Source organism: Melanaphis sacchari, unplaced genomic scaffold, assembly GCF_002803265.2.
Source record: "Melanaphis sacchari strain LSU unplaced genomic scaffold, SCAv2.0 Contig2_pilon_pilon, whole genome shotgun sequence".
NCBI lineage: Eukaryota > Metazoa > Arthropoda > Insecta > Hemiptera > Aphididae > Melanaphis > Melanaphis sacchari.
The window spans coordinates 1,276,633-1,294,042 of record NW_020271173.1 but is presented as its reverse complement, the minus strand read 5'-3'; the positions used below and the strand labels follow the sequence as shown (position 1 = coordinate 1,294,042).

Sequence of the window (17,410 nt, the reverse complement as noted above, 5' to 3'; positions counted from 1 at the left end):
ATGCTATTCAAAATAATTTCTTTAGAAGTATTTTTTATAATTGAAGTTGTATTTTATTAATAAAAGTATTTAAATCCTAACGTTCTAATAAACATATTTAGGTATTTATTTTTTAATATATTAGATTTGTATTACTCATTGGATTGTCTCATTTCGTTATACAATTACAAACTACTAGTATGCGTAAGCCTCTGTCACCGGCGGCTTAAAAATGGGTACAATTAATAACTATTATAAATACTTACGATATGTATATATATATATATATATATATATATAATTTAGGGTAGTCCTTATTCATAGGTGAAAAAAAAAATGTTTTTTTTTGAGTACCCTTTCACTTTGTTCATCACTATAAACAAATAATTTAGGTTAAATTTAGTGATGATATCTCACCCCCTTCATATACCGCAAAAGGATTAAAAATGACTAATGACGGTTTATTTACCGTTTTTCGAATTTAAACACAAAACTATAAAATCCACATAAAAGCATATAGAATCTCAATTGTAGAAATTTATATTACCTACAAAAAATGTTCTTACAAAATTTTTTGTAAATCCTTCATTTTCCGAGAATTTGTTAAACAACTTGATTTTATGTTTATTTGGAAAATTTGATTTCTTTTTATGGTTATTCTAATATACTTGTGTCTAGTATGATTGAAATTAGAACAAAGTTATTTATATAAAAAAATGTTTAAAATATTATTTAAAAAAAATAAAGTTATAAGTAAAATTTGCATTAGACCAATAACTTTGTTTTTACAACAGGATTTGTGAAATATTTAATTAAACAACTCTTTTTTACCATAATAAAAAACCAAACATTACATAATTATTATTTTATTTTATTGATAAATAAAAGATTACTTCATAGTAAAGTTTGATAAAAAAAATGAATTATTTTATACTTAGATATTACTTGTATAATTATTTCTTAAAACTATTATTAAGTTAAGTTCTTAGAGATTAAATGAATTATTGAATTATTAGGTATAGGGCGTTTTCAAATTTTCTTGGCTATGCCCTGGGTATTTACGAAATAATCTTGCATAATCTGAAATCATTTAAAATGTAATTTATATATTAATTATTTAAACACAATTTATAATGACTATAGTTATACTTTTTATATATATTATTCATATAAACTATACTTACTTTCAATAAAAATTGTTATCAGTTCGTTGTTGACCTGCAGCGCGGCCGCACGTTTGTACGGTTGTTCGCATTGTTATCGCATTTTATTATGTAAACAGTTATCAATTCACGGATTTCATTCCGTTGAATACGTTTTCATTTAATATGATATCCTCTCCGAAAATTTTCAAATCCAAACGGTTGCTGCCGTCTTCTCCAAATTCACCTAATCTAACGGAAACCAAAAAAACCAAGTCATTTGTTTCGCCAAATAAATTCGCTGTCCTAGCTAACAATGAGGACCACGATGACCAACTCGATACTTCTAGTGATACTACCAATATTATCAACAAGTCTAATATTGATCATCAACAGGACAATCTCAGGGCTCCGCCAGTATACGTTCAAAATATCACCAACTACTCCGCATTCAAAAATACATTAATACAAATCACCGGCCTAAACGGTTTTTCTTGTAAGTCTACTTCTTCCTCTCTGATTATTCGACCGCATGGACGTATTATGTTTAACCTAATCGTTAATCATCTAATGGGCACCAGTGCCTCTTTTCACACTTTCATGCCTCCACCACATCGACCTTACAAGGTCATTATCAGAAACTTGCACCATACAACACTCATCTCCGATATATCTGATGCACTCTCGGAGTTAGGTCACTTCACCAGACGAGTCACAAACGTCATAAAAAATGGGCACCCATGCCCACTGTTTCTTATGGAATTAAATCCCAACACCAACAATAAAGATATCCTAAACTTGTCTTCAATTTTGCACACATATGTAAAAGTCGAACTACCATATAGGACAAAGAGTGGTCCACCTCAGTGCCGTAACTGCCAAAACTACGGTCACACCGCAAATTATTGCCACCATCCTCCACGGTGTGTCAAATGTGGGAGTGACCACCACACCGAAGTCTGCACCAAACCCAAAACCAGTCCAGCCAAGTGCGCCCTATGCAAGGGTAATCACACTTCCAATTACAAAGGATGTCAAATTTTCTAAGTTCTTCTCACTCAATCAAAACCACAGAATCCGATTCCGGTACCCACTTCTCTTCATCTCCAAACTCCCCCTCTCCCTCCTAAAACTTCTTGCGCCTCCGTTACTAACTCCAAAAATATACCTCTACCCAATATCCACGCAATTGATAATCCACTAACTACATTTTTATGAGAACTTTCCTCTTTAATCACTCCCCTCATTACGCTCCTTTCAGCTGTTCTAAATAAACAGATTGTTCCATAGTCCGATACTCTGATTACCTTTCTTATCATATAATTAAATTGATTTAAAATATTTTCAATTGCCAGTATGTAAATGTAATTACTGTACCTATAGGTCTTCAATTCATATTATTACTGTAACATTTTATTATATATCATATAATTGTAATGTTTAATTTTGTACCTGTACAATTGTAATTGTCAAGCTATCATAGTTTTCAACTAATAGCTAATTAAAAAAAAAAAAACTGTTATGCGTATTTTACATTAATTCTGTCATCAAATAAACTAAAAGCTATATATTCTTTATTTAGGTACCATAAATGGTTTAGAGATTTATATAAAGCTATTTCTGCAATAATTTTATCGTCCTTTTTATAAGAATGAAGTTTTTTTATAAATTTTAAACCATTGAGTGGTGCTTGCATCTGAAGCTGTAAACCAAGATTCTGTATAACATTTTACAATAAAACAGCAAATGATTTGTAAGGCTTTTTCTTCTCCTACATTTAATTTGAATTGGTTTTGAAATAATATAATATAATCTATCTGGCCAAATGATAGGGTTCTGGCCGCCGAAATTTGATACCGCCCGAAGGAATATTTCCTAAAAATATTACTACTAATTCAAGAAATTCTTTATAATCGCTCCGAGGAAAGTCATTTCTAAGTTTTTTATGAACAAATATTAATATATTAATCATTAAGAACAATACTGGTCTTAACATTCGTTGACCAAATTGAAAATTGTATTAAATCAATTGTTTCCCATGATTTTTAAACAAAGTTATTGGTATAATGCAAATTTTACTTATAACTTTATTTTTTTTAAATTATATTTTAAACATTTTTTTATATAAATAACTTTGTCTTGATTTCAATTATACTAACCAAGTATATTAGAATAACCATAAAAAAAAATCAAATTTTTCAAATAAACATAAAATCAGGAATAACAGTATTGATAAAATACAAAACCATAGGTATAATTTATGTTCAATAAAATATTAAGTTCTTACTATAATAATAAATTAAAGTTACTTAAAACCTAAGACAACTTTTTTAAAAATTAAGTTTGCCTTTAAATTTTATAATATTGTTAGTTACAAGTAAATACAAGTAAAATGTAGGTAATAATAATAACCAAATTTTTTTTAAATATTTTATTTTGTCCAAAAGAATTTTCTACACATATTTAGGAATATATTATATATATTTATATATGTTTATGTGTAAGTATTTTACACGGGATCTACTTACTTTTATTTACGCTCGAAACAAATGTCATAGTGAAATATTAGACCTACTTAATAATTTTTATTTATTATTATTTATATTAGACTTATATCATATGTGTTTCAGTTTTTGTTTTTAGTTGCTCTACTAACTTTATACGTTTGCGTTAGAAACAATAATAAGTAATAACAGTGCCTATTATTAATACAATTACTATTTGTTTTTGCGAAACAAAAAGATTTTAGACAATGATACATAATTTGACCGGGTCAAGTCTAATATCATTCTTATCATTAAAACCAATCACTATATTGTCATATATATGTATAATTCATTCTCTAAATAATCTTACCCAAAAATATCTTTTGTACTCTATCATTTGCAATCAATACGTCTGATCCGATGAAGGAATAGTATAAATATGAAATGGTGCAGGGGCACTTTACCTGTCTACGACTTTTGAATTTCAAATATTATTTTGCAATTGATTTCGGACAAATTTAAAATATTCATTGTAGGTACTTTACCCACTACGAAGTGCGTGCGTGTTATTACATCATATCATTAAATACAAAACAGTATAACTACATAACTGCGATAACTACGTTCTATGACGAATCGACTCATGTATTCAATAAACCAATAGGAATAGATTCTGCTCGTGACAGCTTAGTGATAACAAAACTTTGCTATATTTTTACAAAGCATGCGTATATTCGACATTTATAACATTATCGTATCTTACCTATGATGTGAAATATGGTATATTGTCGCGTTTAATCGGATGTATAGAAATTATCCGGCAACAACAATGTGAAATTTTCATCAGATATAAATATAGCACATCTATTTTAATGATATATTTTAAATTCAAAAAACATATTTGCGTTCAAATTAAACATATACAAAAATGACAAAAAGTTATTGAACGACAGGGTCAGAAGGGCATATATGACAAAGGCGCGTATCTAAAAAAAATGTTACTAATTTTTTATGTATAAAAATGTCTTTAAATGTAAACATTGCGTCTCTAAATGATAATAATTAATAGTATGAAATGATATGTTTAGTACCTAATTTGTACTCATATTTATATTTTTTATTTGTATTTAATGTTAGTCTCAATAGTAATAATTTAATTTAAAAAAAAAATATGGTATAATCAATTATTTAAAAACGGTTTCAATAATAGTATATAATATGAAAACTCATTTTATGGGCAAGTAAATTTAATTTTCAATCATTCTATCATTTTTTATTCTGTACAATTATAAGCATTTTGTTTACATACATTTATAAATAGCTCTATTGACCGAGATTTTTAAGTCAAAATAAATTTTTTCTAACCAATAGTTATGAGAAGATTTCATTTTCATTTTTTTTTTTCACGTCTACCATCAAACTTGCACATTTTTCTATACATTAAAATAAAATAGTGTAATTTTAATGTATAATATTTAACACTATTATAAAACTTTTCATTCATTAAATCTAATCCATTTGAATTCATTGTGAATTATATTAACATTTAAAATAATAATTTAAAGACAGACGAATCAAAAATAAACACGAATGACTAAAACTATTACTAAATCATAATATCTTATAATAACACGAAAACGTACATGAACATTGCTTGTTAAAGCCAAGCGCTAATTTATATCTGGTATAAAATACAAACAATATATTTTGAATATATTAAAATCATTTTACAAGCATATATAGGTAAATATTAATGGTCAAATTTTTCTAAAAAACATTTAAATACACCAAATTTATGATTTTTTAAAACTGGCTCAGTATTTATTTTCATCAAAATTTTATATTTTACAAATATTAGATGCATATATATAGATTATGTTTATAAAGATAAATTAACTTTAAAATGAATAAAAATATCAGCGAACTAACATACCTATTTATTGTCTAATTATTATTACACATATTAAATTTAAGTTTCTATTTATATTCAATATTTTAAAATGTTGTTACCCTTGTCACAAATAATCATTATATATATGAGAGACATATCAAAATAATTTTAGTATTTTTAATAAAATAATATGTATATTTTATATAACACATAATGTGGCTGAAGTCCTCTTGGCATATAATTTATGAGATTCACTTTACTTCAATAAATTCATAGATTATAGACATGTTATTATAAAATTTAAATAAAAATTATATTTATAGAGTAAAAAAGATTTGAAAATACAATAAACTTAACATTAAAACAAAAAAATATACAATCATTTTCATGTACGTATATGTGCATTTTGACAGTACAGAATAGACAAATTAGTTGGATATTAAAAGTATTATCATTTTAAACTTGATATGAAATATCATTAGATTTTAACTAATTTAAACGTTTAAAAAAAATATATTTAAATCGTACTTATAAAGTTACGAGTATGTATAAAAATACAATTTTATTATAAAAGAAATAGGGTTTATATAATTAATTATATAATAATTATTCATAAAAATATTAATTTCGAATTTTTCTTAATAGGATATCAGAATAAACTATACGTATATGATAAATTTAATCAATACTTTGAAAAAGTATAATAACATTTGTGAATTTTAGTTTTTAGTTGAAACATTATTTATTATTTAGTTATGTCAAGAATAATAATCATAAAAATAAGCAAATCTCAAGAAATTTAGTAAAGACGATATCGGAATAGAGAAAACATAACTCGATAACTACAGTTGATACTTGCTCAAAAGCACGATCACTATATAATATATATATATATTATGAACTGCACGATATTTAACATGAATAACTTATAGTGAGTTTAAAGACCTAAGTAAATCGATGGTATACGTTATATAGCATCATAAATCAACAAAATGGTAGTGATTAGACAAATATTGCTAGCACTAAGGTATGGTCCTTGATCCTTTACCTTAATTACTTAAATATGAATTTTATACACCCTATGTGTATTTGTTTTATTAGTGTTTTGCTTAAAAGAATATATTCATACACTAATGCAAAATTGGCAATAACAACTTACAACATTTTCACTCTCATTCAGAATCTAAAATATTTCCATTGTGTTATACATTTTATAATTATAAGCAAAAATTAATAACATAAAGTTTTTGAAAATATTTTAAAATGAACAATTATAATTAATTGTTCTATTTTATTTGTGAAAATCGATCATTAAAAGTGTAATGAAAGTAATTACCTAATATATATATATACTAAATTGCATAAAACAATCAATTCAAATTAAGTATAAATATTATTGGCGATCGCTTTAAACATTTATTATTATAGTTATCAATAAAACATAAAAGACATATTTAAACTAATAAAAAATATATAATAATAATTGTGATGAATACGAAAAGCAAAGCTTTTTAAACGTCACGGATGTATATCCGACAGTTGCTTAATGAGTAATATTATTTTGCACGGTATATCTATGATAAACATAATAAACGTCTTAGGTGATTTTTTAAATATTATAAAAAAGAAAATCATGTCATAGATAAGATAATTAAACGGCATTTGTACATTTATGCAGATCTTTCTAAATAACAATAATAGAAAAGTTCTTTTAAGAAATTAACTAGTTCAATTTCAAGTTCATTAAATCGGACTAAGGTCGAAAAGTAAATTACAAAATAACTTTCATAATACAAAGTTCATAACTTGTTTGTAATTTGGTTATGTTTCTCCAAAATATTTTGTTTTATGAAAGTTTCCTTATAAATACAATATGCGGATAATATTGTGATGATAATACTGCGACTGATAGACGCCGACAACAATAAACAATACACAATAACATAACAAAATAAAATCTTTCATTTTAATTTGTATAATACGAGCTACAATGAAAATATGTAAATCTGTTCACGGAAATGTTATGTTACTTCGATAAAAATACGGTACGAAATTGTCAACTTCAATAGGTAATATAAAATAGTATTTGAATAATTTTAATATTATTCAATAATAAATCATGATAACTATGAAAATTAACACGAATCATAACCAAAACTAACCCTTTATCTCCGAATTATAGTTTCTTGAAAATTTAACGCACTCTCTGCCATCATTGAAAAATAACAATGTTTCGAATTATTTCAATTAAATACATTAAAATCGTGTGTTATGAATATTTTCTCGCATCAATAGTTGATCGTCAATACATTGCACTGGTACACCTGCATTTTAAGTACGTATATGCACAGTTGAAAACATAAAATATTGTTTTTCGTGATAAAATAAATTAGACCGTGACACACGTTATACATAATAATAATATATAGGTTGTAAGCGACATAATCGTAATATTGATTATATATTATTATTCGATACGTAAACATAAATAAGCCTGCAAGCACACATTGTTAATACCTATTGCTGCGTCTGAATTACACAATATGTAATCTATACATTGTTGAATAGCGTAATATTAAATGAAGATTGAAAACGTTATTCGAAAAAAAATAACGTTAACACACCATATAATAGTGCACGCAGTACTATTATAGTCCGGTGTACTGCAACGCCCCTGTAGGAGACACATCGTCCGTAAAACGTTAATGATGCTACATAAACGTCTATAACACGATCGTTCGTCCATCATACATTCATAAGTCATAACTCATACACCGTATTCTAGCACTACACTTTTCACAATATATTTATTATACTCCGTTGGTTTTCATAACGGTTTCCATCTTCTCGCTTAACTATTATAATACTAGTACGCCGGGTCATACTAACATTTTTGTATTACATATTCTGCGTCAAATATCGATTCAATAATTATTGATATTTTTTTTTTTCCATTCTATAAGCTGTCATTTTTATTTTATTACTCTCATTACAAATCTACCTATTTCTTATATTTTATTAATATTACAATTTCGTATTTCTCTTTTTAAATTTATACTAAAATCAAACTTTTCCAATTGTACATCAGGATTTTCATACTATTTTACTATAGTCTTTAATTTTTTTCTCTTTGTTTTTAAATAAGTTGTAAAAATACTATATTATTTAAAAATTATAAAAATATATAACCCTAAAATGTATATTCTATGAAGTTTAAAAATTTAGTTTAAAAGAAAGTGGTATTTCAAAATACCAAATAGTTCTGCAAGACTGAAATTTAAAATTTTTAATTGTATTATTGGTCTTCTTTCATTATTTTTAACAACCATCAAATACTCAAGCATAAAAGCTATTAAAGTTGTTCTCTGTTAAATATTTACAAAATATTTGTGCTAATGTATTTTTGGTTTATTTAAATTGTTCAATGATTACCTAACCTATAAAGTACGAGTACCTCGTATTATATTTTAAGAATTTTTTATTTAGCAGAAAAAATGCTTTGATGTCAATAAAAGATCAAAATATCTTGTAAATTATATTGTTAACAAAAAATGGTAATGTTAACATTTGGTGAAAGTACAATACAACAGTTATTTGTCTTTAAACTATACCAAAAAAAAAAATTCGATATTGTTGAGTCCTGGTTAAATTAGGTTAATTCTATTCAAAATATAAGATTAGGTAGATTTTATATTATTAAAAATCTTTTATTATCTTAATTTTATGTTCATTACTGTAATAATATTATACTGTTAAATGTTAAGTAGTAAGTACTAAATAGTTAATAAACTCATAAAATCAGTGACGATTTATTTTATGATTGAGGATATTGAACAAATAAAAACAAACTTAGAATTTATTTTTTTCTTGAGTCAAGTAAGAAGCAAAATAAAATAATATCATAGATATCATCATTGCAATAATAAAATTCTAATTAGTTATGTAGTTATATTAACATAAGTGTAAATATAAAATATGTTAAATAGTTGATTCTAAATTATTTTATTTTTAAGAGAATTCACAATCTTTACAAAATTTTAACAATAATTTAATTTTATCAATTATTAACACATGTCATGAATAAATCGACAAGGAGATGTCCCTTTGTGGTAATATTTTTTAATTAAATTAATACCTCTAAAATATTTGCATTTTAACTCATGTGATGGGTTATAGCGTGTATTTAAATTTTGGTGAAAACATTTACAATTTGTTTTGATAGAGTTCAGTAATTGTGCAATAGATTGAAGTGACTGAATTGGTTTGACATTGAAGAGTTTGACAGGATCCTAGATTGCAATTCTGTGGGATCAAACAGACCTTATGATTCATCGTTTATTAGAAATTTGTAATGTAGAAATATTTTAGAATTTCAAAAAAAACGGAGATGTAATCAAATATTGGCTAATTTTATTTTTTTCCTTAAGATGATAACTCCCAGATAAAATATTTATCTTATAATATACCTAAATATATTATTTTACCTAAGACAGAGATGGAAGTGATATTCTTAATTTTTCAAGACAATTTTCACAGAGGTTTTTTTAAAATAAAAATTACTTCAAAGATTTATTGGTATCAATTTAATTACAGTCAAGTGGTTAGTGCGGTACCACTAAATTATTGATTGGAAAATAAATAACACCTCAGGAATACAGCACGCGAGATAAGAAGAGATCTGTTCCGTAACAAAATTTCACAAAAAGTTATAAAATCTAGCACTATAAACTTACTTAGAAACTGATTTCAATGACCGTTGAAAGACTTATAATAGCAACACATAATATATTTACCAAAACAACCTTAATAATAATGTGTAAAATGCTAATGTAAGAGTGTAGTAACTTTTTTCGAACAATTTTAGATTTGAATTTTCAGCATTATAAATTAGCTTTAATAAAAATGGAACATCAAAATCAAGATACCTACTTATCAAGGTATCTAACTCACAATAATATTTTTTAGTGTCAGTCTTCGAGTTTGTATATAATAAATACCTCAAAAAACACATTTTGTAATTATACAGTAATCAAAGAAATCTTATTAGTTATTGATGAAGATAATGCATAAATTATTTTAAATATCTATAAATCTATAGAAACATTTTATAAACTAGTTGCAATGATGTTGTTCGTAATATATTATCATTTTTATTCCTTAAATAATAAAAGAATTATGTTATAAGGATATTTTCATTAAAAATATTACCAAATACTCGTATTATTTAAATATGCTAGTAGTATGTTATAAATACAAGTAATATTTATTCGAAAACATCAGTAAATAATAACTAAAATACTATTTTACATTAAATCTACTTTATATTATTTATTAATTACTTATTACTACAAAAAATTTTTTAATTATTAAATTTTTAAATAAATACCCTTATAGATTTTTGTGTTTTGTTTAAAATTAATTAAATTAATAATTTAATCAGTATTGTAGAAGTGAAAATCATAAAATGTTTTTTTTCCTGAATAATTAGCTTGATGTGACTATATACATTTTAAATGTCAAAAAAGTATAATTTGAGTCACGTAACTTACGTTAATAATATATACTTTGGTCAAAATATATACATAAAAATGTCACAATAATTCTTTGAAAATAAACTGACATTACTGTAGAGTATTGTTTAAAATTGATTAAAATAATATTATTCTTATAGTTTTTATTTTTTTACACTTATTATTATTATTATTTTTAATTCAATATAAATTTATGTCCATGTTACCATGAAAAATAAATATCTTTTATATTTTAAGCGAAGTGATGAATATATTGATTATACAATTATGTATAGATAATTGTATTATTATTATTATTTTAACTGTTATTAATGTAATATTTTGGAGTTGTAAAATGGCTTCAATCTTCAAAAATTGTTGGTGGTTTTCATGTAGAAAATTGAACCTATATTAGAATATGTCCTGGTACTTTTTAAAATAATCAGAAAAGATAAAAACCAAAATTAGAAAAAAAAAAAATAGAATATCACACAACAGTACAACACCAGTTTTTTGCATACGATTACATATTTTTAACAAATTTAATTATGGTAATTTAAAGTTTAAATTAAAAAAAAAAATAGAATACTTAAACGTAAAATGACCGTTTATTGCACAAAAATTTTAATTATTATGTTACAACTTAATTTTTTTGCCATCACATATAATAACACATACCGTATTTTTAAAGAAAAATAAACTTTAAAGATTGAGACAGTTTCACCGTTTTTATTCTTCAACTTTATCAGTTATACATTTTATAAATATATATATATATATATATATTTATATAATTTATCAAATTTGATATTTATATCATTGCAATTCATAATTAAAATGTAGTATTGCTGTATTTTTAAATATAACTTGGATGTAATCATGAATTTCCTCTATTTCATACTTGTATTTTAATTATCATAATTACAAATATTGATATTAATTCTTGATTAAAATAAATTAATATTATAGATTGTAGTTATATTGTAAATAATTTATTCATATTACCTCTAGGTATTTTTAATATCTTCTGAGCGTAATTTTTCAACAAAGAGTGTTTTTTCTTACTTATTTAATTTGAATATACGTATATTAAATAAGAGCAATTTTTTGTATTATCTTATGCTCTTGATTAAAATTATTTGTATCTATATACATATTATACATCCATATACTGAATTTTTTAAGTGTTTTAAGTTTTTTTAAATTTAATATTGTATTTCTTGGATTGCTAAAAGATTTTTTTTTATAATCTCATAGTAACAGGTAATTAATATTTTGCCACTCCTTGAAAATATTCCACGTATATTTACGTGGCAGTAAACAACTTAATGATCACTCAAAAGTTATTATATAGTAGAGTTTTGGTTTTCTAGCTTTTGTAAATTGAAATTACGACTCAAAAACATATCTTGTTTAATGCCATATAATAAAATTAATTTATACTATCTGAATAAAATGTTTATATATTTTTATTTTTAATAAATATTTATTTAGAAAAGTTTACTTTATGTATTTGACTTATTTTGCATACACAACACGTATTACGTCTATGAAGACCAACTCAAATTATTGAATAAAGTATAAGTAACTTCGTTTTAAAATTGAGAAAATTTAACTTTGACAACACAACTTTTATATTGTAGAAAAAGTTTAAAAAACTTGAAATTATTTCCAATTTATTAGGATTGTATCTTTCTCTTAAATTCAATATTATAGACATGTAAAAGAGATTCATTTATAACATACACAATTAGTATATAATATATATATACAAATTCTACGTACAAAAATAATAACTTGTCTTTCTATGTAGTATTAAAATAAATTGATGTAAGAGGTAAAAAACCATATTTTCAATAAATTTACAACTTTTGAAATTAGCTTTTTAATGAATTAAATGTTTATACTATTTTAATATGATTATTTATTAAACAATACTTAAAATACTCAGTTGAGTGTTATTTGAGGGATGGGAAGGGAGTTGGTATACTCATTTCTCTAGTTTTGTTTTTAGCATATATTCACTTAATATACTAATGGAATAATAAAGCATAAAACATTTAAACAGTTTCCAAACTGATTACTTGATATAATATATACATATATTATATATGTGTAGATGTATGAGTATATATTATAATATCATTACCATTGTAATGTATGAAAATTTCAAAGTTTTTTGGTATTATATAATTTAAATTAGTATTGTAAAAGTCATAGTAATGTACAATTTTCATGACAAAAACGACCTTCTTGAAGTACCATCAAATTGTACTTAATTCGTACAATATTAACCAAGAATAAATAATTATTTCTGAAAAAAATCGAATAATATTTTTTACTTTATTATCTACCAACATAAAAACCATGTGATTTTTTTTTAGCATTCCACAAATGAAAATCCTAAGCCTTAAAAAAAAAATCACGTGAAGAAAATTCAATTTCCAGTTTCATATTTTATATATTTTTTTTTTTTTGTTCATGTTGTAAATTTGAGTTTTGTATATAACGTAAAGGTACATATATATTTTTTGTAAAATTGTATACACTTATTGCCCAATTATAATAATATATTAAACTTGGGTAGTCTAATTACTTATTTGCATAATATTATATAATATTACATAATTAACTATTACATAATAGTTGCAATACAATAGATTACAATATAATATTATAATTTTGACCGATTTAAAAAAGTTATATTTTAAAATATTATAAGAAAATTTGGTGTTTATTTTTAAATTTTACTTCTGCCTTTTAATGCTTTTATTTTTTTTATTTTATTTTTATTTTTTGTTGTTTATTTGTTTACGCATATTAAAGATATATTATAGTAAATAATATGATATCAATTAAATTTTCTTAAAATAACAACACGTTTTGAAATTAAGATTTTAATCTTTTGCATTTTAAAAAAGTACATTGTTTTTACATAAATAACTTTAACGAAAAAGTCATTCAATTTGAAAAAAATATTAAGTTCTCTTTTAACTTTTTTGGCGAACATTAAATTTATAATAGTCTTTCAAATAACTACAAAAATCAAAACAGTAATATAGGTGATTGATTGTTTTTTATGTTTATTATGTTTATTTGCAATATATACGTAAACTTTTTAACGTTATTTAAATTGTTTTAAAAATGTCTACGATCTATTTAATTTTGAAGCCCTATTTATTGTTACATCGTTGATCAAGAGACAAATACATCATAAGTTCAATGAAACTAGAAAAATAAAAAAATGTACTAGTTTTTACAACTATTTTCGAGCTATGAATCCAAAGTAATTGCAGAAAACTTTGTTAATTAAAACTATGAAATCAGCAATAAAATCATTTTTAACTTTGAAACATAGCGGTTTTTATAACACTACACAATAGAAAAACACTCTTTTTTCTGTTTTTCAATCAATTTTCGTGTTTTTGAAATAAAATGTATGTAAAAGTAGGAACTTTTTAAATTAGTGGTGGATATTTGTATACATTTCTATAACATTATATTACTTATTATATAGTTATTTTCAATGACAAACATTACTATGAAATTCATATATTTTTAATTTCATAAAATTCTTTCCTGAATATTTCGATATATTTACATATAAACAGAATACCTATTACCTACCTATAACATATGTTCGAAATATTAAACAAATTTTTGATTTTTAGTATATTTCAATTACCAATAATATATATATAATTAGATTTAAAGTTATAATTTAATCATTGTTAATATTTTATTTTGTAGTTAAAATATTCTAGAAATATTTTTTGATAATTAAAAAAAAATACATAACTATATTTTTATAATATTATGATTTATGAATATAAGTAATATATAATTTACAGACCATTTTTATTACATATTTATTAAATATAATTATTTAGTATAATATGTTTTTGTTTAAAAATATAGAGGAATCGTTCGAACAGGAATCAAGAAACTACCTAATCTAAGTTTGTTGAAGACTAAACAGCATCTTCATATAGTGTAAGTATCTTAAGTTAGACTTATTACTACAACTAACAATATTAGTTATCGATACAATTATTTAACTTACAATTTTATTTTTCCAGAGACTTCGAAAGCAATCAAATAGAAAAATTGATTCCTGGAGAACTGTCGATCAGCGCAGAGCAACTGTGAGTATTGAGTAAAATAATATTTTATATTTGATACAGACAGAATGACATAACAAATTCAGTAACCTTATTAAGCCACACAAGTTTTCCATCATATGAATGAATTATTCTTAAACTACTACATTTTCCTGATTGTCATACTCATACATTATTCGAAACATTAGAGTAGGTATTTAAATCGTACACTCATTAAAATTAATTTAGTAGATATCAGCATTTTAAATTAATTAAAACATTTTTTTTACATTGTTTTCTATTACATTTTGAAAGTTATCAAAACTCGTTAGCATAAAAACAATAAGACATGAATAAATATAAAATCAATCGTATCACTGAAAATCAAAACTTTAATTATTGACAAGTTCTTCTGTTCAAAATGAACGTTTGATGTAAAAAATCATCAGTATATTAATATGTATTTATTCATTGTCAATTTTAATAAATAAAAATACTATGATCAGTGTAATACGGATCAACGACGTCGCATATGTGGTGCCATTCTTATTGTATTTAAAGTTTTTATATTACGAGCATTGACTATCAACTCGTAAGTTGTAAAAAATAATCGACATGTTTAAGAGTAAGCGATGGAAAAACGATGGTTTGCGTTTTTGTCCTCTGGAATAGGTTCGTTTCCGGTAAAGTTATTTTATTCCAGTTGCGCTTGTTCTTCAAATTTTAAAAGAGTAGAACACATGCATATAGAAAGATATGCATACGACGTTATAATAAAATGCATACAAGTACACGTAGCAACTTTAGATGACAATATTATTACGAACTCTATGAAAATATCCGATTAGGTAATGAAATTAAAACATAATTTGTGTTATTAAAAGTATCTATACAGCATAGGTATCTACATGGATTGTCGTCAAAAGTTAAAATTTGCTTGCATTATTATTGCTTTAATAATATATAACCCAGTTAACATTGATTTACATAATATTCCTGTAATTAGATGTATGGAGAACTGTTGGTGAGATTTTTATTAAAATTCAACAATGGAGATATACTCAAAAATTTATCATATCACCTTAGAGATACTGGTAGTGAAACATTACAAATTTAAAAAATAAATGTAAATAATATTATAAATGTATAATTATATGCATTATGTACTTATTTTAAATAAGTTATTTACATTATATTTCTTTCCCCATTGAAAATATGCTAAACAAGTGATTTCATTCTCGTATAATTATGAACAAACACAACTCTCACATATATGCGTATTGTACATTTTATGTCGTATAGATTGTCTATTATTTAAGGTTTAAAATAAATAATAAAAAGAAACTAAGACTGACCATTAAATAAATCACATGATGATTACCTGAGTTAGGGAGCCAATTCAATAGCTCCGGATTATTATATTATCATAGTATGTTATGATAACTTCGTTAATTTTAGAATGAAATAATAAATAAATGTATTAATTATTGTTTATGAACACAAATAAACAATATTATTAATATATATTAAAATAAGCAATATTCCCAATTTAAAAATTATGTGTTCGTAATGGAAATGTCTAAAAATTACGATTAGTAAAAAAAGTATATTAATCATTTTAATTCACGTCAAGTGGCCATTATTAATAATTATATTTTAAGTAAGAATAAATATTGTTATAAATAAGTTTTTATGATTTATATGTATTTAAACTTATTTTAAAGTTAAGTTGAGCGGAGTGGAGTGATGATCCACTGCTCTGTTCATTTAATTAAGTAACTAATAAACTACTATTTAGATACTCTGAATAATATTTTGCTTCATAGTATGAAATTAAAAATATATAATATGTTGTTATTCAAAAGAGTAAAAAAAACTTAAAAACTGATAACGATAAAAAAAAAAAGTAAAAATGTTGTTTTGAAACAACTTAAAAATTATTTAAAAATGTGATGTTAAATGGATCACCCCATATATTTATACAACACGTATACATTTTCAATTCTCGATAATTAATACGTTTTTTTTATATTTTTAATATAAAAACCCCTACATATAATAAATATAATAAAAAAAGAAAAAAATTTTCATAATAGTTTTTATAATATAATGGTTTAAATTATTGTATATTATTTAAAATGCAGTATACAAAGACAAAATTAATAAGATAGTGTGGAGATGAACTCATTATAAAAAATTTATATTCTCTATATAAATAATATCTTGTTATATTTTTTCAATAATTTTATATATATATATATGTTACGGTAAAGGTACGAAAACCGGTAAATGTCCGAATTTA

General features: G+C 23.6%; 1 protein-coding gene and 1 long non-coding RNA gene across 2 annotated transcripts in view; one reads left to right on the top strand and one right to left on the bottom strand.

Moving 5' to 3' along the window:
- LOC112596039 (lutropin-choriogonadotropic hormone receptor-like) overlaps window positions 1-17,410 on the top strand; it is a 126,426-nt gene that overhangs the window by 71,205 nt on the left and 37,811 nt on the right. The window contains 2 exon segments of the mRNA XM_025341487.1: window positions 14,927-15,001; window positions 15,088-15,153. Of these exon segments, the coding sequence (XP_025197272.1) occupies window positions 14,927-15,001; window positions 15,088-15,153 (141 nt within the window).
- On the bottom strand, window positions 984-15,146 carry LOC112596040. Its single transcript, XR_003114742.1, has 3 exons — window positions 15,072-15,146; window positions 1,164-1,373; window positions 984-1,059 (listed from the first exon to the last, which is right to left on the bottom strand). It is a non-coding gene; the product is annotated as an uncharacterized LOC112596040 (long non-coding RNA).